General features: G+C 54.1%; 1 protein-coding gene across 1 annotated transcript in view; it reads left to right on the top strand.

The window, feature by feature from the left end:
- The window catches only part of Galnt2 (polypeptide N-acetylgalactosaminyltransferase 2), a 136,801-nt gene extending 113,113 nt beyond the window's left edge, over positions 1-23,688 (top strand). Inside the window, exons 7-16 of the mRNA XM_069998169.1 lie at positions 1,386-1,507; positions 3,344-3,431; positions 5,095-5,182; positions 5,884-5,987; positions 10,674-10,800; positions 13,469-13,561; positions 13,768-13,851; positions 16,608-16,734; positions 18,720-18,839; positions 21,455-23,688. Coding sequence (XP_069854270.1) covers positions 1,386-1,507; positions 3,344-3,431; positions 5,095-5,182; positions 5,884-5,987; positions 10,674-10,800; positions 13,469-13,561; positions 13,768-13,851; positions 16,608-16,734; positions 18,720-18,839; positions 21,455-21,610 — 1,109 coding nt within the window. The 3' untranslated portion in view covers positions 21,611-23,688. The remainder of the gene's footprint in view (positions 1-1,385; positions 1,508-3,343; positions 3,432-5,094; positions 5,183-5,883; positions 5,988-10,673; positions 10,801-13,468; positions 13,562-13,767; positions 13,852-16,607; positions 16,735-18,719; positions 18,840-21,454) is intronic.
- Positions 23,689-23,906: the final 218 nt, after the last annotated feature.

The following is a 23,906-nucleotide window of genomic DNA, read 5'->3' as shown; positions in this document are numbered from 1 at the left end:
CCAACAATGCCATCAGATGATATGTTCAGGGATGGGTCATTACAGTGAGTGGGCTCATCCACTGGTGATGCCAGTGCTGTCATGATCCAGTAATCCCTCAGCTTCACCAGCTAGGGACTAAGCCTTAACACCTGAAGACACTTCATTTCCAAACCTCAATACCACTGATGACTTTGTATTTGCACCTTGTATAGTGCTTGTCTTTACACTTTGCTGGGACCAGTACATCTTTGGTGGATTCTTTATTGCTGAGATGGTTGTTATTCCCTGATGTGATCCTTATAGAGTTCTACAGAAGAGCTGCTGTTTCCTACGTTGTACCCACTGAAAGAGATAAACTGGTGAATATTCAGTTCCCAACCCATGTTTTTCCATGAGTGGGCCAAGGAATTGAGAGAAGGTCCCATATTTGGGACTTTCTTGCTGCCAGGATCAGCTCTTGAAGTTCCCAGCCCCTCTGAAGTCTACTCTACCCTCTGATACCTTGAAGGGCATAGGTAACAGAGCTGAAATGCTGTGGATCGTTGACCCTGGATGTCCCCCGGGAGGCATGCCCTGACTCGGGACTGCAGCCTGGCTCCTTGCCCTTGTCGGTTTTCAAGTGTTGAACCCTTTCACACATTTCTTCCCTTTGGCTTTTTTTCTAGCCCTTTCAGAGAGTTCCCTCTTATATGTAGCTCTGCATTATAATCATTTCAAAGCAAGGGTTTGTTTGTTTTTTCAATGTGAAACTGTAAATCTTTAGCTTTTTTCCAACATGAAACTGTAAATCTTTTTCCTGTCCTAGCATCAGCTATCTAAGAGTCCTGAAAAGTCCATTTTGACAGTGAAAAAAGGAACTTACACACTTGTCCTCACTGGTTGTGAATGATACTATCTTTCCAAGTGTGAAGCCCAATGTTTCTAATAAACTCTCCCCATAACCCCAGCATCCAGGGATAAAACTGTTTTCAATGAAGATGCACATTACTAACATCACAGGTGTGTCATTGTAAATTTGGGCCAGTGTCACTAGGCCTATGTGGAACCCAGGTAATGGGTTTTGGGTTGATCTGGCTTGCGGTAAGCCAGAGAAGACAAGGCTATTTGCAGCTACTTCATGGTGCTATGGCTGCCAGAACTGGTGCAGAGAGGCAAGGGGCAACTCCTCATCCAGAGAGACAGGGAGCTGTAGCTGGGCCAGAGGAAAGTGGTGCCAAGAGTCCACACTTGGAGGATGTGACACAGGAGACTCGTGTGGCAAGGAAGGCCTTTCTCAGAACGCAGCAGTCTTAGGACATGGTTTCCTGGTTCCAAAGCCTGGGGAGGAGCCTGCCTGGGCAGCGGGTGAGTAGTGCTACTCTTGTCCAGGGCTTCTCCCCTGATGTGTTTCCAACTCCCTGCAGGCCTGATGCGCTCACGAGTGCGGGGTGCCGACGCTGCGCAAGCCAAAGTCCTGACCTTCCTGGACAGCCACTGCGAGTGTAACGAGCACTGGTTGGAGCCGCTGCTGGAGCGGGTGGCAGAGGTGAGGCCAGGGCACAGTGGGGCAGGGCAGACGGGACAGCTGGAGCAGGTGGCAGAGGTGAGACAGGGCCGACCATGTGCAGTCCTGTGCTGGCTGCAGGATTTCTAATTGTGTGTCGGCCCTGGGATGGCCCATCCGTGCCCCATCTCCCAGAGCAAAAGGGCCAGTCATGTGACAGGCAGGAGACAGGCCCTGTGTGGCTCGAGATACTGTTCTAGATGCCTGTTACCTACAGGCACAATCCACCCTGACCTGCACCTGGCAGTTGGCTCTGGAGCCTGGAAGTCACAAGGCTAGTGTGGAATATCTAGGGTGCCATCTGATAGGTGTCTGGAAGGTGGCCAATGTGCCCCCCTGCTTGGCCAGGCTCATGGACAGGAACAGGCAGTGGTTGCCACAGTGCCTGGCTGGGGCTGTCGGTGGTGATATGGCGCCACGCTCTCTGTTGTACCTTCTCCCTTCCAGAAGCATCATCACTGATGTCACATTTGGCTCTGGGTTATATCTCTTGCCTCCTGCTCATCTTACTGACTTCCTGCTGTGAAAGTGCTTCCTTAGGGGGGCGTAAAGCAAAGTTAATGAAAGGAAGCAGAAAAGGAACAGGACAGTTTTCCCTGCAGCACAGCAAGGATGGCTGATGGGCAGCGAGTCATGAGATACCAAATGTCCAAAGGCTACTTATGATGATGAATTCATCTTTACAGCCTGTGCTGGACTCAGCCAACACACTAGGTGTTCCTTTTACAGTCGCTCTGTTGCAGGTGATTGACAGGTGCAGGTGCTGTGCTTCAGGGAGCCTGGCTGTGCCTGAGACCGTGCGGGTGGCAGGATTGCCAGCTGTGTTCTGCTGAGGCTCTAATGTACCTCCAGCACATATCCCTGTGGCAGAAATGGGACCTGATTCCCAGCCCACCACATCTTGCTCTCCAGGCTGTCTCCTGGAACATGGAGCCAGGTCCATCCTGCCACAGTGTTAAAGCACAGACCACCGGCTTGCAGCCAGCCACACCCCTCCCAGCTGAGGACCCAGCCTGCTAGTTGAGCCACTCGGTCATTCCATCTTGTGGAAGAAATGCAAAGAAGGATATTCTCTGATTTCTGTGCCAAGGCCAGGCTGACCCAGGCAAGGTCTTCTCTGCTTATTTTCCCGCAAATCTGCTTGTGGGTGGTGTTGGAACATCATAAACATCTCTGCTGGCTCTGTGGTTGAGTTGTTCTTCTGGGCCTTTCTTCCACTAACAAGGGCTCCTGAAGTGGCTAGGAACACCCTCTCTTGTTAACTGTCATTGTAGGCAGTGCGGTAGTTTATAGATCAGAAGGGAAAGGTCTGTCAGGCCCCTGCCAGAGCATGTCAGTGTGGCCTAAAGAATGGCTGCACCTAGGAGAACATTTCTTGGTAGAGCCACAGTTAAGGCAAGCTTAGCCTCTAGAGCCTCAGTTTGCCTTCTGTAAGGATCATATTGATAGCCCACATCATGCACTCATACTTCGTGAACTAGGAGAAAGATTTAGTCCACTCCCAAGTCTTCCTGAAGCTGACATTCAGCCAGCCCAGCTCAGGACAAAAATGGCCTGAGGTGGAGATTTTGGACTTGGTACAAGGCCTGTGAACTCTGTCCTTTCTAAGTAGACAAGTGGCAGATATCCCAGGTTCTGCTGTCCCCTGTCATTCACTCCACAACAGCAATGTCCCAGTGGGGCGGGGACATTTAGGGAGTACTCCTCCAGGAGAGAGCTCCTGGGGGGTGGGAGCTCCTGGGCGCGGGGTTGCTCCTCAGGGAACAGGATGCTGTTCTGCTGGGCTTGTATAACCACTCTTATTCTACACATGCTCAGGACAGGACCCGTGTGGTGTCTCCCATCATCGATGTCATTAACATGGACAACTTCCAGTACGTGGGTGCCTCTGCTGACCTCAAGGGTGGTAGGTGTCAGTCATCATCTCCTACCAGTTCATCACTGGTCCCACTGTTGTAGAACTGTCATTACTTCAGTGAGTGCTCACATGCCCACAGCTCCACATACCACAGCTGACCCTGGGAGCTGGCCTGCAGTGAGGACTCTACACACCACAGCTGACCCCGGGAGCTGGCCCTGCAGTGAGGGTTACACACACCACAGCTGACCCCGGGAGCTGGCCTGCAGTGAGGGTTACACACACCACAGCTGACCCTGGGAGCTGGCCTGCAGTGAGGGCTTTGTACACACACCACAGCTGACCCCAGGAGCTGGCCTGCGGTGAGAACTCCACACACACCACAGCTGACCCCGGGAGCTGGCCTTCAGTGAGGGTTACACACACCATAGCTGACCCTGGGAGCTGGCCCTGCCTTCTGGACAGTGGGCACTGGCTCCACCCTTTTTGTCTTCAAACTCATCACTACTGTGAGCATGTGACATGGGGCACTGAGCTCTCTTTGCTGGTGAGAGCTGATGAGAGGCTCTGCACTGAGGGTTTTCACTGGAGAAGCTCTAGACCCTCACAGGCACGCCATGTAGGATCCTGGGACACTGCGTGAGCAGGCCCAAGGAGTCCAAGGACACTCAGTGAGTGGGCCTAGACACTTGGTGAACTGACACAGGGACACGTGGTGAGCTGGCCCAGACACTCAGTGAGCAGGCCCAGGGACACTCACTGAGTGGGTACAGGGACACTCATTGGGTGGGCCCAGGGACACTGGGTGAGCAGGCCCGTGGATACCAGGTGAGCACCCGAGGGTGATAGCAGACAAACCCTGAATCCAGATGATCTGAGTACTTCTAGTGCCCTTGAACAAAAATCCTGAGGGCAAAGGGCTTAGAAAGTAGTGAGCTATAAGGCCAGAGGTGGCCCCTGGAGACTAGGTCTGGAGTCAGGCCCTCAGCCACAGCCTGCTTTTGTCAGCAGTGGCTTTGGTTCCAAGGAGTGTGGATGCCTTGTAGACAAGAGCAAGGCCCAGCCACGGAGCCTGGGGCCTCAGCATCTGGAACCCTGTCCAGGGTAAGGCCTAGGCTCTGCCACCCCTGTGGGTTCTAAGAGGGAAGGTGGATGCGCCAGACTGATGGAAAACCAAGCTCCTGGCCCAGTTTGCAGCTTCCTCTGACACATTTTTCTTTTAAGAGCTTTCACTCTCCCACTCCATCCTTGCCCTGAAGTACAGTTTTGGTTGTGATAAAAAGATACAAGGAGAGGGAGTTTGCAGGCTAGGGAACAGATGATAAGTGTCCCCTCCAAGCTTCCCAGCCACGGGGCCATAGTGGAGGCCCGCAGCGAGTCTAGGCCATTCCTCTCTCATCTTGAACACCTTCTCTGTGCAATGGTCTTACACACATCCCCCATCCTCACACTTCACACGTTCCCCTGTCCCCATACTTCACACTTCACTTGCCTATTGTAGTGTTAGAAGAGCCAGGCCCACCTTTCCTTGGGAGGTTGGGGAAGGTTTCAGTGTGCACCCCTACCCCTACCACCCCTCCCCCCCCGCCCACACCATCACATACTCCCCACTCTATGTCTTCGTTTACTTGGTTCTGGGAGTTGTGTACAAATGTCAAACCAGGATCAAAGGGTGAGTGTTTTCTCAGCACATATCTCTTCTGGCTGGCAGGTTTTGAGTGGAACTTGGTGTTCAAGTGGGATTATATGACGCCTGAGCAGAGGAGGGCTCGCCAGGGGAACCCTGTTGCTCCCATAAAGTAAGTACCAGCTTGGGCAGACCCTGGTCTCTGGATAGCAGTAGGGAACCTGGCCTCTGGTCAGTGTGCACGGGGAGAGCCTCGTCTCTGGTTAGTGTGCATGGGGAGAGCCTCGTCTCTGGTTAGTGTGCATGGGGAGAGCCTCGTCTCTGGTCAGTGTTCACAGGGTGGCCCTCATCTCTGGTCTGCGTGTTCTGGCCCCTGCAGACCTAGATGCCTTGGCACTGTGGGTTCTCCCCATCCTGATCTTTTTCCTGGACCTAGCTCAAGGTGAGAGCCTGTCACCAGGTCACACTCTAAGGTCTTCCCTTTCCTCAGAGATAGTGTCAGGCTCACCATGTAACTCTGCTAGTTTATGATATAGAACATCTTTCATATTGTGATGGAGCTTCCAGCTGATGTCAGGGACCTAGGATTGCATGTTATTTTTTATAATCTTCATCACCTGTAAGGAGGCATAGAAAGGTTTAGTATCTTTCCAGGGGCAGCTGGCCATCCAGTGTCCCAGCCCCTGTAATCAACTTGTTGTAGAGAAAGCTTGGTCCAGCCTTGTCCTGTGAGGCCACAGGCAGGGTCTTGAGGAGGTATCTGAAGTCAGCAGTGGAGAATGAAAGTCAGCTTGAAGTCAGGAGACCAGGCCTGGCTTTTGTGGAGGGTACTGGCCCGCTAACCCTCATCTTCTCTCCTCTTTGCCTCTTCAGAACTCCAATGATTGCTGGCGGGTTGTTTGTGATGGATAAGTTCTATTTTGAAGAACTGGGGAAATACGACATGATGATGGACGTATGGGGAGGAGAGAACTTGGGTATGTATGAATCCACGCCTCAAGATCAAGAACCCTACCCACTGGGTAACATCTATGGAATGCAGAGTGCCGATTGCAAAGCATTTGAGAAGGTTCCAGAGTGGCCATTCAGTGGGCAGAGCTGGCCCCTGCCATGTGTCCCACGGGTAGATGATAAGATGCTGCCCCACATTGGATGGAGGCGAGGACTCAGGTAAACTGAGTCAGAAGCCAAAATCTGCCATGTGGTTTGAGCAGGGGCTTTGGAATGCTCATATTCAGAAATGGAGGGAAAGAGCCCGGGTCCCAGCTTGATGAGCCATGTGGAGGGGAGCCGGGCAGTGAGCTGTGTGTGAGCATGTGGATGGGAACAGGGCTGTGAGCCATGTGTGAGCGTGTGAGCAGGTGGAGGGAGCAGTGTGTGAGCGTGTAGAGGGAGCCGTGTGTGAGCGTGTGGAGAGGAGCCGTGTGTGAGCGTGTGGAGGGGAGCCGTGTGTAAGTGTGTGGAGGGAGCCAAGCTGTGAGCCGTGTGAGTGTGTGGAGGGAGCCAGGCTGTGAGCCGTGTGTGAGCGTGTGGAGGGAGCCGTGTGTGAGCGCGTGGAAGGGAGCCGTGTGTGAGCGTGTGGAGGGGAGCCGTGTGTGAGCGTGTAGAGGGAGCCGTGTGTGAGCGTGTGGAGGGAGTCAGGCTGTGAGCCGTGTGCGAGCGTGTGGAGGGAGCCAAGCTGTGAGCCATGTGTAAGTGTGTGGAGGGAGCCATGTGTGAGCGCGTGGAAGGGAGCCGTGTGTGAGCGTGTGGAGGGGAGCCGTGTGTGAGCGTGTGGAAGGAGCCGTGTGTGAGTGTGTGGAAGGAGCCGTGTGTGAGCGTGTGGAGGGGAGCCGTGTGTGAGTGTGTGGAGGGGAGCCGTGTGTGAGCGTGTGGAGGGAGCCAAGATGTGAGCTGTGTGTGAGCATGTGAGCGTGTGGAGGGAGCCATGTGTGAGCGTGTGGAGGGGAGCCGTGTGTGAGCGTGTGGAGGGGAGCCGTGTGTGAGCGTGTGGAGGGAGCCGTGTGTGAGCGTGTGGAGGGGAGCCATGTGTGAGCGTGTGGTGGGGAGCCGTGTGTGAGCGTGTGGAGGGAGCCAAGCTGTGAGCCGTGTGTGAGCGTGTGGAGGGAGACAGGCAATGAGCTGTGTGTGAGCGTGTGGAGGAAAGCTGGGCTGGGAGCCGTGTGTGAGCCATGAATGAGCATGTGGAGGGGAGCCGGACTGTGGAAGCTGGGGTGTTAGTAGACTCCTATTTGTGGATGACACGTGGACGGGCCCTATAATTTGGTACCTGACTTTTCGAGTACTTCTGTGAATAGTTCCAGACTTTTTTATTTTAATGGCCCATGCAGATTTTTACCGAGGAGTAGAGACAACAAAACTCAGTAGGCTGGGGGCTGGGAAGGTAGTTCAGTGGTAGAGCGCTTGTCTCGCATGCGTGAGGCCCTGGGTTCGATTCCTCAGAAAAAACAGAAGTGGCGCTGTGACTCAAGTGGTAGAGCGCTAGCCTTGAGTTAAAGAGCTGAGGGACAGCACCCAGGCCCACCCAGGACCAGAGTTCAGGCCTATGACTGACAAAAAACAAAAACAAAAAAAACTCTCAGTGGGCTGTAGTCTATGAAGGTGTCTGCCTCATCTTTCCTGCATAAAAGATGAAAAATCTGGTGTTTGATAACTTTGTTGTTTGCTTTTCTTGCTGGCTTTATTTGAAGCCTTTGCTTCCAAGTGGTTGCAGTTGTGAGATAGTTGCTCCTGGTTACCGAATATGGAGTTTCTTTTGTCCTTTGGTGAGTTCTCTGGGACAGAAAGGGGGCAGAGAGAGGGAGGGAAGGTGACACTGCTGCCATCTGAGTGACAGAAACTTTGATAGTATCTGTTAGCTTAAAAGAATGGAGTAATCTAGCCTGATCATTCCTCTGTGGTTTTTGATGTTGAGGGTGGCAGACATTACCTCTCTGAGGACGCCTCCAACTTGGTTTGATGTTGAAAGCAACTTTCAGCTCAGGCCCTGTGTGAGGGAGGCAAGGACCATGAGTCAGTCTCTTCTTGGGTGTTTTAACCTGAGACCCCAGAGCCACATCACACCCCAGGATCCTGTGGTCAGGTCCACCTGTGGGGCCCTGTCTGGGAACTCCATTAGCCACATCACAGGAGTGGGGGTAGTTCTAGAAGCAGCTAGTGATGAGCGGGGAACCAGCACTGTGTCACACTGTACAGTGAGATTTCTAAGACTTTGTCTGCAGGCCCCGAGAAGATAGAACTCATTTTAATGGACTGGCTTGCTATTATTTTGGCTTTTACATTCCTTACATAAGAGCCTAAGGGGCCAAGGAAGGCCGGATCCTGGTAGGAACAGCTCCCTTACCAGGGGGTCTGGTGCCTTTTTCTCCCAGCTGGTGCTATGGGATGAGCTAGGCAGAGGCCAAGCAGCAGGCATTTAGAACAGAAGATCTGTAAGTGAATCATGCTCTCTCCAAAGTGTGGCTCCTGGGTCCTGCTTCTGGGTGCAGGGCACACAGCTGGCTGCTGCTGGCATTTGGTAGCCATGTGGCTTTGATGGCCATGTGGCTTTGATGGCTGTGTGGCTTCAGTGGGTGTTACTTTGGTGGCCGTGTGGGTTTGGTGGGTGTGTGGGTTTGGTGGGTGTGCACTAAGAGAGGTAGCTATGGGGGTTGCTGCAAAAAACCCACTGTCCACCTGATAAAAAGTTAATCACTGCAGGGCTGGGAAGGTGGCTCAGTGGTAGAGTGCTTGCCTTGCATGCATGAGGCCCTGGGTTTGATTCCTCAGCACCACATAAGCAAAAAGAATAAAAGCCGGAAGTGGCGCTGTGGCTCAAGTGGTAGAGTGCTAGCCTTGAGCTGAAGAGCTGAGGGACAGTGTCCAGGCCCAGAGTTCAGGCCCCACAACCGGACCCAAGAAAAGAAAAATTAAAAAAAAAAAAAGTTAATCACTCAGAGTTCAAGGTCCTGCCTCTTGGTCCAGTGAGGTGGGGTGGCTCCATGGGGACAGTGCTGTCTCTATGGGCAAATCCCCAAAGTGTTGGTATGCATGCTACCTGTGTGCAGTGGGGCCTCCTTAGAGGGACTCCTCGGAGGCCACAGCCAAGAGCAGGATTCAGATGCAAACCCCCTTGCCCTAATTAAAGAGCCACACAGGTCGGAATCTGCTCAGGAGAGGTCAGGGTTGAGCCCCTCCCTCGGACATCCATATAACCCCTCCAGGCCCATAGATCCTACACAGAAGCCAGTCTAGTCTTCCAGTGAGGCAAACGTGTATTTCATCTTTGCTTTCTGAAATATACAGAACTGGCTGCTCAGAGCTTCGTAGAACACATGGATGGGCTGAGAGCCTTAATTCATTTGCTCAGATAGTGCAGACTGCACTGTGTCACTGTGAGGACAAGGTTAAGATCCATGGCAGGCTCTCCTGAGTGCAGGCTCTCCTGGGACCTAGTGTTTCTGAGCCCGTGGCTCTTCCTATGCACTCCAGTCCTGCTGCTTTGCCAGATGCTCATTCATATACTTTTGTCATCTGTGGAACTGTTACATGTTTCTAGTTCACCTACATAGTAGCATGCAGACAGTTAATTTTCTTTTCTTTTCTTTTTTTCTTTTTTTCTTTTTTTTTGGCCAGTCCTGTGGCTTTGAACTCAGGGCCTGAAAAGTATCCTTGAGCTTCTTTTGCTCAAGGCTAGCACTCAACCACTTGAGCCACAGTGTTACTTCTGGCTTTTTCTGTGTATGTGGTACTGAGGAATTGAACCCAGGGCTTTATGCATGCTAGGCAAGCACTCTACCACTGAGCCACCTTCCCAGCCTCTGTTGATTTTCTTGTTGCCCTCAGAATGTTCTGAGATGTCTCACATGACCCAGAGGGAAGGGCTATTATCCAAACCTCAGTGTCCTTCAGGAAAAGCAGTGTAGCTTTTCCAGAGGTTTAAGCATAGTCTCCTCATCCAGAATGAGCAACAGTTAGGACAAGTGCCTAGAAAAAGTACCTTTGCTGAGGGCATCCAGCATCCATCATGCACATGCCAGGTCCCTGGAGTTGTACTTGGGGGTGCCCATGGTGGTGCAGTGGTGTGGCTCTGCCCTCCGGTCATTCTTACAGCCAGTCTTCAACTCTTCAGAGCACTCCTGCCTGTTCCCGGGGTTCCTGACCGCCCCTAGGCACTGCCATGAGCAACAAGGCCTCGCCAGGGCGTGAGGCATGCCAGCACACACGAAACAGGTGCACGCTGTGGCTCCGGAGAGGAGATACTATTCCCCTGATGGAAAATCCCCTTGCACCCGGGTGTCACTCGGTTAGGATGGGCTGGGGTGGCTGGCTGCCCCTCACCACAGCATCCACACATCCTCTTGCCGTCCCGCTGGCAGTGTGAACAAGGGTAGCCTCTGGAGGTAGCTGCAGGTCGAGGCTGAGGCCTCTGCATTCAGCCATCAGGACTCACCTTCATCTCAAACTTAGTCCTTCCAAACACAAAACTCTTGTTGGAACTCTGGAGTCTGCCCGTCTGAGCTGCTTCCAGCGTGTTCACGTAGAAAGCTTTGACCGGTTCTGGAGAAAACAGGACTCCTGGGCTCTCTTTCAGCAGCCGTGGGCATGGTGGGCAGCGAGGGCATCCGCGCGTGGCAGATCAGCCTTGTGGTTCCAGTGGTCACCAAGTCTCCTTCCTGTCTCAGAAATCTCCTTCCGAGTGTGGCAGTGTGGCGGCAGCCTGGAGATCATCCCCTGTAGCCGCGTGGGGCACGTGTTCCGGAAGCAGCATCCCTACACCTTCCCTGGAGGCAGCGGCACAGTCTTCGCACGGTAAGCAGTGAAAGGCAGGCATGCCCTGGGGTGTGTGGAGACAGTCTGCTCTGATAACCATGGCCCTGGCGTCAGGGCTTCGACCTAGGCCCAGAATCTTTCTGCTGAGGGAGGGCAGAAGCTGCCTTCACTCTGCCCAAGGCAGTCTAAAAACAGCACTGGCCGGGGAGGAAGCAGATAGTGGCCCCAGGATGGAGGGGGAGATGACAGCTGGGAGCAAAGCAGGGGGTGGATTCCATGATAGCCACACAAACCTGCATGTGTGTTGCACAAACCCCATAGAGTTAAGAGAGAAAATTATAAAGAAGAACTCTTATTTTTTAAAATCATATCAATGTTCATAGTACAGTTAAACCCCAGCTGCCTGCGTTTGCTGTGTGCTACTGTGTAGGATGCCACAGATGGCATGACCTACAGAAGGACAGGCTTCTGGCCCTGGAAGCCCAGCGTCCAGGTGCTGACCTCACTCATTGTTGTGGAGAAGGGGCCCATGGCCGCAGTCCTGACCCCTGTGGGAGATGGCCCCCATGGACCTCCTAGTGCTCAACAGGCCTGCCTTTGGTGCCAGAACAGTGGCAGTTAAATTTCATTAGGGGTTTGGAGAGAGAGGTTCAACCACGGTAAAAGTCAAACTGTGCTACATTCACACCAGAAAAACATCAGGGCACATGGGTTTGACTCATGGTATATTTTAATAAAAACAAAGTGCCAGATGAGGGCAGAACAAGTCAGCTTTCCATCAGACCAGATGTTTGCTGGGAGCTCCTCAGATGCCAGAGACAAAATCTGTCCAAGCTAGGCCTCAAGGTGGTCACCTCCTTGTGAGAGCAAGCACAGCTAAGTAAAGTCTCCTTGGATGCTAAGCCAACCCATACCTGTACTCTAGCTCCTCAGGCAGTTGATAGTTGTGGTGAATTGTGAACCAAGGCAGCTCAGGCAGGAATGCATATGAGACTCCAGCTGCAAAATAAACCACAAAACTACATTCCATGCCTCTTCGGTGCCAACATTCCACACCTAGGCTGCTCTCTCCGGTTACCTTGTTTCTGTGTCAGTTACTTTTATCATCACTGAGACCAGACAGCTGACAGAAACAGCATAGAAGGTTCTTTGGCCCATGGTTTCCCGGGGTTCAGGCCATAGTCACTCAGCTCCACATTTCTGGGCCCTTGGTGAGGCAGAACGTTGTGGCGGCAGCAGGATTGTGGAGCAGAAAGCTGTACTTGGGGCAGAAGGGAAGCAAAGAGCCAGGACGGTATGTGAGAAAGAACCAGGCAAGAGACTGACTTAGGGCACATCTCCACCTCCTGTTGGGACCCCTCGAGGGACTGATCTACTGAGTGGGGTAGACCCCTTACGGTCTGGTCTCTAGAAACACCCCACAAACACACCTAAAGGGCTGCTCTCGCTAACCGAGGCATCTCAGTCCAAACTGCCATTGAGATTAAATACCACAGCTTCTCTGTCTCCTCCTTATTGTTATTGTTATTTCTGTCATTTATTTAATACTGGGACTTGAACACAGAGTCTTGTGCTTACTAGAAGGTGCTCTGCCATTTGAGGCCCTCAGCCCTTTTTTGGTATTGTTGTTGTTGGTAGTGGGGCCCGAACTCTGGGCCTGAGTGCTTCCCTCAGCTCTTCAGCTCAAGGCTAGCACTCTACCACTGGAGTCACAGTGCCACTTTGGATTTTTCTGCTTATGTGGTGCTGAGGAATTGAACCCAGGGTCTCATGCATGCGAGGCAAGCACTCTACCACTGAGCTACCTTCCCAGCCCAAACTCAGCCCTTTTTTATTGGTGTTTTTCAGATAAAGTTCTGTGTTTTTGCCCAGGCCAGCCTTCCTCGCCTCCTTGAGAGTTTGGGATTACAGACCAATGCCACCATGCCCAGCTTATTTTGAGAGAGTCTTGCTGATGACTTTTTGCCAGCCTCAAACTGCAGTCCTCCTTGTTTCTACCTCCTAAGTACCTCAGTTTGTAGCAGTGTACCACCATCCTCAGTCTTCATTTTTTTGGCCATCATAAATAAATAGTGTTAAAATGAGCATATGCTTTTCATTCCTGGCTATTGAGATAAAGTTCCAGAAGAAGCACTGGGTCTGAGTGTGGTGTTTTTATACCACCTATATTTCAATAAATCTGTAAAATGGCAGTCAGTGGTCCTTTCATTCAGGAAGACAGGTGTGTACATTATTTCCTGTGGAAGACAGAGGCCTCACACATAACTTGTAATTATGGCTTAGTCAGAGAGACTTAGCATTTAAGAGACCTTTCTGACAAAGGAAAGGATGACAGTGGCCTCCCTGATGTATTTTCTTTGGCAGTACAAAGTGAGCATCCTGGCACTTCTGGGTGTGCCTGTGCATGTGCCCCCAGGGAGGGGACCTCCATGCCCCGGGGAGGACTCCACAGAAGGCTGGAGACAGGAGCACCTTGCACTGTCTTGTCCTTTACGGCACAGCCCAGGCTCTTCTCTAAAACACCTGCTGTGCTACTTAATTCCAACATTGCTTCTACTCTTTGCTAATCTGCTCTGAAGGACAGGAAAGCTGCATGTGGCCTCTATGGTCCCTGCCGAGCCCCTGCAGCACAGCTCCATGCTGGGTGGGCTCAGGGATGGACCTGGGCAAAGTGGTTTTGCCTCAGGAATATCTGCTTTGTCTCCAGCAATACCCGCCGGGCGGCAGAAGTCTGGATGGATGAATATAAAAACTTCTATTATGCAGCTGTGCCTTCAGCCCGCAATGTGCCCTATGGAAAGTAAGTAGCACCTAGAGATTTCATGATGGCAGAGGAGATGGACGGGTGGGGCCTCTGTTCAGGGCCCATGAGGCCCCATTGGGGTAGGGGAGCCAGGTGGTCCCAGCCGTACCTCTTGCCCTGTCCCAGCCACATTGGCTGATGTTGGGGTTTGGTGTGGGGCCATCCATTCCTGAGTGTAAAGGAGTCTTGTTTCCCTGGTGTAGTATTCAGAGCAGACTGGAGCTGAGGAAGAAGCTGAGCTGCAAGCCTTTTAAGTGGTATCTGGAGAATGTCTACCCAGAACTGAGGTAAGTCCTGGGGGCTGGCTTTTACCTTGAGAAAGATGGCGGGAGAGGCCCCAGGGAGATCACGCTGCAGCAAGGACACTTGGAAGCAAGGCTCAGGAGAGAGTTTGTCCCACCCCAGGGAGATCACGCCACAAGGAGATCATGCTGCAGGCAAGACGCCTTAGAAGCCAGGCTCCGGGGGGTGCTGGGAAGGTGGCTCAGTGGTAGAGCGCTTGCCTTGCATGCATGAGGCCCTGGGTTTGATTCCTCAGCACCACATAAGCCAAAAGAAAAAAAAGCCGGAAGTGGTGCTGTGGCTCAAGCGGTAGAGTGCTAGCCTTGAGCTGAAGAGCTGAGTGACAGTGCCCAGGCCCAGAGTTCAGGCCCCACGACCAGACCCCCCCCCCAAAAAAAAAGCCAGGCTCCAGGGAGAGTTTGTCTGTGCCCCTCTCACCACCCCCACCATGCCCCTGCCTCTACAAGTAAGCTTCGCAACAGCCCCTGCTTTCTCCTCCAGAGGCATCCTGACTCGGTGAAGGCCTGGAAGAGGCCCAAGGCAGCCCCTGGTTTCAGCCTGGCCCCCTTCTTCAGAGATGAGCTAGTGAGGCCCAGGGCTTTGTATCCTGGTGAGCAGCCCCAGCTTCTCTGAGCACGTGTCAAGGTGCCCCAGTGACTGCTCCCTAAACGAGTGTAGGGACGAGAGGAAGCGGTCCTGTTGCTTCCGCTTCACTTCGGTACGCAGGGTGCTACTGTCCCCTTTGGCCTCGGGTGACACAGCCCCATAGGACTCAGAGAAAGGACCAGCCTCCCTCCCACAGGCCAGTTTTCAATGGCAGAGGCCACTGACAGCAGGTGTATCAGACCATTTCCCTGTGAGCTGTCAGGAGCTCCACAGACAGGGACACTGAGCATTGTCTTCTTAAAGAGGTGATGTTGCTCAAGATGCATTGTACTCACACACTGACATGTTGAATTGTTACCCTTTGTACAACGACTTAAAGTTAATAAATACAATTAAATAAAAATTTAAAAAGCACCCGTCCGTGCTTGTGCTCTGGTGGCCATTCCTTATTCCAGATATTCCTAGAACATTTATGATAGCAGGCACATCAGCACAGTGAAAGGATCAGTGTTCTGGTGGCAACTTCTGATCCCTGACACTAATCTGTGGGTTTGGTAGGGCAGCCTCAGTGTGGCCGCTCCTTCCTCCGCTCTTTAGCGCTATCTCCCTGCTTTCCCAGCAAGATGGTCAACAGGTGGTTCAGGCCCAGGTTCTCTCCTGTGAGGTGTGAGCAGGTGGTCCAGGCCCAGGCCCAGGCCTTCTCCTGTGAGGTGTGAGCAGGTCCAGACCCAGGCACTCTCCTGTGAGGTGTGAGCAGATGGTCCAGACCCAGGCTCTCTCCTGTGAGGTGTGAGCAGGTCCAGGCCCAGGTCCTCTCCTGTGAGGTGTGAGCAGGTCCAGGCCCAGGTCCTCTCCTGTGAGGTGTGAGCAGGTGGTCCAGACCCAGGCTCTCTCCTGTGAGGTGTGAGCACGTGGTCCAGGCCCAGTTCTCCTGTGAGGTGTGAGCAGGAGGTCCAGGCTCTCTCCTTTGAAGTGTGAGCAGGTGGTCCAGGCCCAGGCTCTCTCCTGTGAGGTGTGAGCAGGTGGCCCAGGCCCAGGTCCTCTCCTGTGAGGTGTGAGCAGGAGGTCCAGGTCCAGGCTCTCTCCTTTGAAGTGTGAGCAGGTGGTCCAGGCCTAGGCTCTCTCCTGGACCCCTCTACCAGGAGTGGTGGCATTCAAAGGCTCTGGTTATTTCCATCCAAATGGTAAGCACTGGGTCACAGCCCCACAGTGGCTTCTACTTTGTTGTTGCTGTCATGTGACTTGATGAGTAACAAGCATGATAACTGACAGGAAACGTCTGCTGTGGTGGGCTGGCACTGAACCTATGCTTTGAAGATCACACCTCTGCATTCAGCAGCCTGTCCACTGTGCAGGCTGGGGAGGTCTGCTTCCTGCTTTCACATGTCTGATAATTACCCCTCTTCACCTGTGAGCCAGACCCCGGGGCCTTCAGGAGCTATTTCTGGACTACTTGGAGCCGACCTGAGTAGTAGATTCTGCACAGCAAAGTAGGTTGTGGAGAGTGACCCTTCCCTGGATGACCCAGAACTTAGGACTGCCCACAACCAGGGCCCACTCAGGGTTGGGCTGACGCCTGGTCATTCCACAGCCAAGGACTCTCTCGTGTCTCACCTTTGCCTTTTGGGCCACAGACAGCCACACAGAACTGTACTGGATGAAGGCCAACAGTCCTGACTGTGCTGAGTGGATTTTTAAATGATGTCCAACAACCAGTGGCTTTCCTTTCCAGCAAGCTTATGATACAGAATGAGAATGTCCCCCACTCAAAATTATTTTTCAGGAAAGAGAGGACTGGTTGGTCCTGGTGCTTGAACCCAGGGCCTGGGTGCTGTCCCTGAGCTTTTTTTTTTTTTTTTGCTCAAGACTAGAATTCTACTACTTGAGCTACAGCATCACTTCCAGCTTTTTGGTGTTCACTGGAGATAAGAAACTTACGGACTTTCCTGCCCAGGCTGGCTTTGAACTGCAATCCTCAGATCTCAACTTCCCGTGGAGCTAGGATTACAGGCGTGAACCATGGGTACATGGTTCCGCTGAGAATCCTATAGCCAATCCAGAAGCTAGGACATGAGGTTCTTGCTGCCTGGGAGAAGAGGTCAGAGGTCGGATGGGGCTGCCAACCATGGCTGAGTGGGGCTCTGTTGGTTTTCAGGGTTCCAGATCATCAGGATATCGCCTTTGGGGCCTTGCAGCAGGGAACCAACTGCCTAGACACTTTGGGACACTTCGCAGATGGAGTGGTTGGAATTTATGAGTGTCACAATGCTGGGGGAAACCAGGTGGGTTTGTAATAAGCTTAATATCTCATGGCCAGAGAGGCTGGGAGGGGTAAGTGGATGGAGCTGGCCAGCCCTGCAGCCATCAGCGTCCTTTCCTGAGGCACCTAACCCTGGCCACACTTGTCTCCTGTGCCCTGTCCTGTGACAGTGCTCAGACACGGGTACCCTGTGCTGTGTCCTGTCTCAGTACTGTTCCGTGGACTGTAGGACTGTTCTAGGCCTGTGCTGATCTCCACAGCACCCCCAGCCATGTGTCACTGTGAGAGGTATTACCAGAGGGCATTCATTTTATTGAATATCACTGAATTTGAACGAAAACCGCCACATGTGCTTGGTGGCTGGCGCCCCAGGCGCACACCCTGCTGAGCCTGGAGGGGACCTGGAGGTGAAGATGGGGCCGTCGCCTGGTTGTGACCCTGGCCCTGCGCTGATGGGACAGTTGGGGCTGTGCCCTGAGGATGGGAGGCAGGAGGGCACGAGCTCTGTCCAGCTCTGGCAGAGCCTCAGCAATGCATAGGAAAGAAGAAAATTAAGTCTGCGCTTTTTTAGAGCAGCAGCTCACAAAAGCATTTGCTAAATATTTATAAACCATATTTTCCAAGTTGAGAGCCTCGAGGGACGGTCGCACTGGCACAGCAGCTCTGTGGTTTGCATACCCAAATTACATTTTCTGGAATTCAGTGTATCTGCCTTAAAATAACAAAAAATGTGGAAGCAAAAAGGTCAAAGCTATTTGAATGTGGCCTCCACCTGCTGGCTGCAGAGCTCCAAAATCTGACACCGGCTGAGATATCCATCTACACCCTGGCACGGCCCACTGTCCCAAGCTCCCCGTGGTTCCCCACGGCCCAGCCAGGTGCCCTCAGGCCTGGAACATGAGCATCCCTGAACTCAGCGCTGTCCTGGCCCACCTTATTCCAAGAGCCCTGCGCACAGGGCCTCGGCCCTGTACCCAGCACGTTGGAAACACGGCCTCTCTGTGCTCAAGCTTGTCTGAGACTCCAGGCAGCTCACAACCCAGTTCTGATACCTCATGTAAACAGTACAGTGACACATCCAGGCTGTCTCCTATACTGACCAGCTACCGTGGACTGGCCACCTATGTCTGCCTTCCCCGGTCATTTGAAGAATTTACTTGTTGACAGCTGGTTGTTGGGGGAGGGGGGACGGGGAGCAGGAGGTCATGGAGCCTTGCTGCCATCTCTCCTTAGAACCTTGACCTTCTCAGACTTCTCAAATTCCTCTGACCTTTGCTCCCTCCACCCCCAGCCTTCCTCCTGCACCCTCTACGCTTTTCCCCTGTCCCTCTGCTCCTCTGACCCTCAGCCTCCTCTAGGCCCCCTGTCCTCTGCCCCTCCTCTGTGCCCCTTCAGAGGAAGGTGGGAGATGAGAGCCTGGCTGGTCCCTCCCGTCAGCACGGCAGTCATTCCTGCCTTCAGTTCCCAGATGGTTTGTGAGTGCCAGCAGGCCGCTGCAGCACTCGGGACCAACACCACACATCTCGCTCCCATCTGCAGTGACCTGTTTGCGGTCTCCACACATTCGCTCCACATCACAAAGCTGTTTCTAACCAGACCTTCGAAGGACACCGTCTGCACACAGGAGTGAAGCAGCAGGCCTCACCGTCCACTGCCTGCCTGGAGCCATACTGAACCATAGACGAGCCCATGGGGTTCTTGAGCTTACTAGAGTATTTCATGTTGATCTGGACAGCTAGGCCTTGTCCGCTGGTCAGTCCAGTGTCCAATCCTGGTGAAGGCCCGCCAGGCTCTGTCCCCTGGTTAGCAGCCCAGTGTCCAGCCCTGTGAAGGCCCGCCTTGGGTTGTAGTGAGCCTGAGGCTAGAAGAGCACTCTGGTTCTGAGTTGGCCCACAGTTCCCGGCATACTTCCCAGCATGCCCCTCCTTTCCTCTGGGGCCCTAAAATAAGGCACTAGTATCTCCTGCTCTGTTGAGTACCACCCTCTGACTGTGCCCTGTGTTCTAGGAGTGGGCCTTGACGAAGGAGAAGTCAGTGAAACACATGGACTTGTGCCTGACTGTGGTGGACCGGGTGCCTGGCTCCCTCATCAGACTGCAGGGCTGCCGAGAGAATGATGGCAGACAGGTGCGGCTGGGGCCCTGGGCTGGGAGCAGCCCCATCCTGTGGGTGGGAAGATCTGGTGCCCACTCAGGCATGGGGTGCTGATCCCCTGGGCCCTGGTGTCCGTTTGTGCCAGGGGCAGTGCCCATCCAGGCTCCTGTGGCGTCAATCTCGGCCTGCACCCATGTGTCTGCTGGTTCATGCTTGAATACCCACTCCTGCCTGTTAGGCCTGAGGTCTTGTTGATTTTCCCAACTATGTCCTCATTCTCTGCTGGCTTGGAGTATACCATGTACCTTAGAAACCGGTTCCATCTGATGTATTCCCTGGTGGAAACTCGGCAGCATTGGTTTTGTAGCCCTGGGGAGAGAGCTGGCATCAGGAGCAAACGAAAGTCTGGCCTGGGCCCACAGTGCGCCCGGTGTGTGGTGCTGTCCCCTGTCTTCCTGCAGCCTCTCCTTGAACAGGGAGACCACCAGGGTAAAACCTAGCTTAAAATAGATATTACAAAGTGGGAGGCTGAGGCCCAGCACCAACTTACTGGGGAGCAGGGGACTGAGGTCAGGAATTGTCACAGAAATGCTTACGGAGGAAGTGGTGCTGTGGCTCAAGTGGTAGAGTGCTCGCCTTGAGCTGAAGAGCACAGGGACAGTGCCCAGGCCCAGCCAGAGTTCAAGCCCCATGACCGACGGGAAAAAAAAATGCTTGCGGAGTCCCTTTCATTGGTGTGTGCTTGGCACCCCACCTCCCCTGCTCTACAGAACCCCAGCCTATCTTGGTGGGAGTCAGGGCATATCTCCAGGGCTCTGTTCCCTGCCTCAAAAATGATAAAATAGGCCCAATCTACCCCAGAGAACAAGATGATGCCTGTTAGACAAGGGAAGACCACTGTCCCTGCCCCTGATGTCCAGGACCCAGCCAGGCCCGCACTGCAGGGGCCTGACATCTACCCTTCCCCCCTCCCCCAGGTAACGGGCCTTCATGCAGAGGGATGGCCAAGGGCTGCTTTCAGTGGTCTTTGTGGCTGTTTGTAACCGTGTCTGTTTTGATCATTTATCTGAAGAGTGACAGGACTATTCCTGCTCTAGTCAGTCTTCGTGGAGGCCACGCCAAGCCCTGCAGGCTTTGGGAGGGGCTGTAAGCCCCCGCCTCTGTCTGTTAGCATACTGATCCAGATTCACTAGGCTATCTAATATAACAACAGACATCCCAGGCTAAGGGTCTCTGCGCACTCGGTGTTGATAAGTGACAGGCAGGGTCCCCACCAAGCCCTGCTCGGCGGCCCAGAGCACCAGGTAGCCTCTGCACTGCCTGCCTTGACAGAGGAGGAAGGCTGCCATTGTGTGGGACCCCCTGGATGGGAGGGGCAGGTAAGGAGAGGAGAGGGAGTTGGGAGGGGCAGATGAGGAGAGGACAGGGAGTAGGGAGGGATGGATGAGGAGAGGACAGGGACAGGGGGGACCGCCTCTTCCATCTCACCATTGGCCATTGCTCCTGGTATGTAAGTGACAGGGTGGGGGAGAGAGTGTGGCTGTTCCCTGAGGGGGGCAGCTGCCCTGCCCCCTGTCCCCGCCCCCCCCCATGAGAGTCTCCTGTCCTCGTGGACAGCTGTGCTGTCTGCCAGCTGGGCTTTCAGGACTCCTGGCATGTCTAGGGTTTGTGTTGTTTGCATTTGCAGCGTCGGAAAGGTGAGAAAATGTAATTCCACGGTGTCAGGAGGATTTGCAGAAATGTAAGAAGAAGCGTTAGTGCACAAGGTGTAAAAAATTAATTAGAGCCACAGTCTCCATTAACGCAGGGAGAGCCCTGGGGAGAAAAAAGCTGTATTGCTTAAAGGAAAATAATTATTTTCTAAATACTCGGACAGTGGGGCCCAGATTTCCTCCAGGCTACAGGCTTTGCTTCCTAGCCTGTGGGCTGGTCAGCTGGCGGCTGGTGGTTGTGGCCTGGTTCTAGTGCCCTGGCTTAGCAGGAGTGTTACAGATTGTACCCCATGTGGAGTTGCAGCGCAGCGCTGACATTTCTTGGCCTCTCTGTGCAGTGGCGGTCACTGTTAGTGGCTGGGCTGGGTCCCCACCCAGGCCTGTGGTGCCAGCAGAGGAGACAGTGTAGAGATGGGATCCTTAGCGTTCTCTTCTTTCACGAGCCTGACACGGTTGTGCTGCTCCTTCATTCCTAAAGCCCTGTGTGGGGACAGGGAGGTGCCAAGCAGGCTGCCACCCACAGCCAGCGCTTCCCTGGGAAAAGCTGTCTCATCAGCCGCCCTGTGACAATGGAGGGGCTCGTGATCATCAAGGAGTCAGCACCCAGGCCCCTGGACCAGGATGAGGGTACACCCAGAACGAGGTGGGCAGAGGGTAGGCACACCTCCTCCCTCCTCAGCCACATGGCAGGCTTGCTGGATCTGTGCAGGCATAGGCCCTCGGGAGTCAGATCTGTCAGCTTGGAAGAAAACTGGGCCTCGCCCTGGGCCTGGCTGGCCTGTGCCCTCCCCAGGCCTCTCCCTGGGCCTGGCTGGCCCTTTCACCCTCCCCAGGCCTCTCCATGGGCCTCTGAGGGCCTGGCCCGCACCCCCTCCAGGCCTCACCCTGGATATCTTGGTCCTGCGCTCCCTCTCAGACCTCACTTTTGTCTTGCAGAAGTGGGAACAGATCGAGGGTAACTCAAAGCTTCGGCACGTGGGCAGCAATTTGTGTCTGGACAGCCGGGCTGCCAAGAGCGGGGGCCTGCGTGTGGAGGTGTGTGGACCCGCCCTCTCGCAGCAGTGGAAGTTCTCGCTCAACCTGCAGCAGTAGGAGCCCAGAGATGCCACCGTCCTCCTGCTCCTCGGCCCCATCTGGTGATCACATCATGGGTTATGGTTCTTCAACTTTCTGCGAAACTATATACCTCAGTGTTCCATCCTGGTCTGAAAGTTGAAGGACGCACGTGAGGTGTGGGCTGTGCTGACCCTGACTGTGTGGTAAGACAGAAGGCCGGTTCGTCCAGCTCGGTGCAGCAGCCCCCAGGCTGCGCCCTGCCCCCACACAGCCTGCTTCCTGCCGGCCCTCCCCGCCAGGTGGGAGGAAGGGAGGGCCCAACGGGCGCCTCAGCCAGAACCCTTGAAACCTCTGAATCATGTGTGAACTAGGTGTGACTTGCACCTGTGACCCAGCACGGGGGAAACTGAGGCAGGGGCATTTTGAGTTCACAAGCAGCCTGGGATACACATCCAGACCCGTCTTATAAAAGAAAATCATGTCATGTGGTTCCCACAAACCCACCCATGCCGTTTGTAGGTGTCCTTGTCCCTCCCTGAGCCCGTGGGCCCAGCCACCCTCGTGCCCCTCCCCTCCCCCACTGATGTGCTTGCCGTGTTTGGACATGAACTTCCCTGAGGTGGGACATCAGAGACGAACCAGAGCACGCTCGTGTAGGGTTCATCCCCTAGGGTTCCCATGGGCCTCCGTCCTGTGAACCCCGCGGCGCAAGCCGACAGCGTGCAGCCGGGGCGCTGGCTCTCCTGAGACCGGGCTGCCCTTGTTCCCGCCCAAGGCCTTGACGCCGCCCATGGCGTCTCCACTGCCCTTCCTGTGGGAGTTGTGGCTTTGTGGAATCTGTAAACCTGGATGGGTTATTTATTTGGGCAAGTTTTGCTTTGGGTTGTTTTATAATTAATATTATTGTTCAGTTTCTTTTCTTTAAAAGAAAGAAAGCCAACCCACAGCTCCTACTGTGAGCCCCAGCGCTTCCCCCCCAAGCGACAGAGCCCCGCCCGGTGCCTGTGCCATTAGGCAGCAGCCATACCCAACCTGTGTGGCAGTCTGACCCACACGGTTGGGTGTGGGAGCTGAGCGTGGGTGATGGGCCCCTCAGCCTGCCAGGAACTCCGTGTGGTGTCAACCTCACGCCGCCCACAGGGCTGTGGTTCTTGGTGAGGATAGACAGGAGCTGCTGCGTGGGGTCGTGTGAACACCCCAGTGTTACGGGAAGAGGTGCCGGAGGTCTGCCACGAGGTGCTATGAGCATCACCGCGCGCCCCTTGGGCCCCTGTGAGCACAGAGGCCCCACGCTGTGGCTCACAGGGGCCTGCCGTGGTAGGAAGGGAGCTCTGCTACCATCCTCCCCACTGCAGGAGTCCACGTCCACCCCATGGCTGCAGGTCCCCAGCCGAGGCGTGGCAGGTGTCCCCTCTCTCCTTCCTCACCCTCCCAAACAACTAGATGAGCATAGACAGGGCAGCTACGTGCCGCTCTGGCTGCACATGTCCACCCTGCGGGGTGGCCCTGAGGAAGGCCACTCACAGGCACTGGGCTGGGTCTCTGCTGTGAGCAAGTCCAGCCGTTCAGCCCTTCGCCTGCACACTTCTTCTGTGTTAGGAAAAGACACAGATGCAAAACAAGACACAGACGCAGCTGTTCAATCAGTGTGTCACAGGACCTGCGCCGTGCCTCCCCTGCCCGCCTGGGTGATCAGCTGGCCACTGGCGTGCCCCCCAGCACTGAGCTGTGGGCAGCTCAGCGGAGGCTGGCTGGGCGGCTGGTGGGCCGTGTTTACATGACGCAGAGTGCCAAAGTGACTGACCGTGCTTGCGTTGTCTATTGTCACCCGGGCCGTCCCACCCTCCCTCTCCTGTTTGTAAAACTGCAGACTGCCTGGGCCCTCCGGGCAGGCGGCCAAGGCGTTCGTCTCTGTGGGGTCCTCGTGTCTCCCTAAAACGGAAAGGATGGTGTCTTGCATATGTTTTGCAGATTTAAAATATAGTTTGGTAATTTTTTTTCCAGTTGATTTTTAAAAAGAACTGCTGTACAGAGCTTGTACTTTGTCCATTTTATAGATGGAAACCATCCTTGAAATTGTTTAACTTAAATAAAGAGAAGATACTTTATAGATACTGCTGGTGGTGGCCACTACGGTCTCCTCATCCAAGGTGGGGGGCTTGGTTGGGAACTGTGCATCTGGACCAGCTCAATTGCCTTGACTACATGCCGTCCACGCTCTGACAACTCTGTCCACGCTGTCCACACTCTGACCATGCTGTCCATACTGTCCACACTCTGACCATGCTCTGTCCACACTCTGACCACGCTGTCCACCACTCTGACCACTCTG

This window comes from Dipodomys merriami, unplaced genomic scaffold (genome assembly GCF_024711535.1).
Source record: "Dipodomys merriami isolate MVZ:Mamm:240054 unplaced genomic scaffold, mDipMer1.0.p SCAF_51, whole genome shotgun sequence".
NCBI classification, from domain to species: domain Eukaryota; kingdom Metazoa; phylum Chordata; class Mammalia; order Rodentia; family Heteromyidae; genus Dipodomys; species Dipodomys merriami.
Note: the sequence above shows the minus strand (reverse complement) of the source record. Positions and strands in the feature narration are given on the sequence as shown.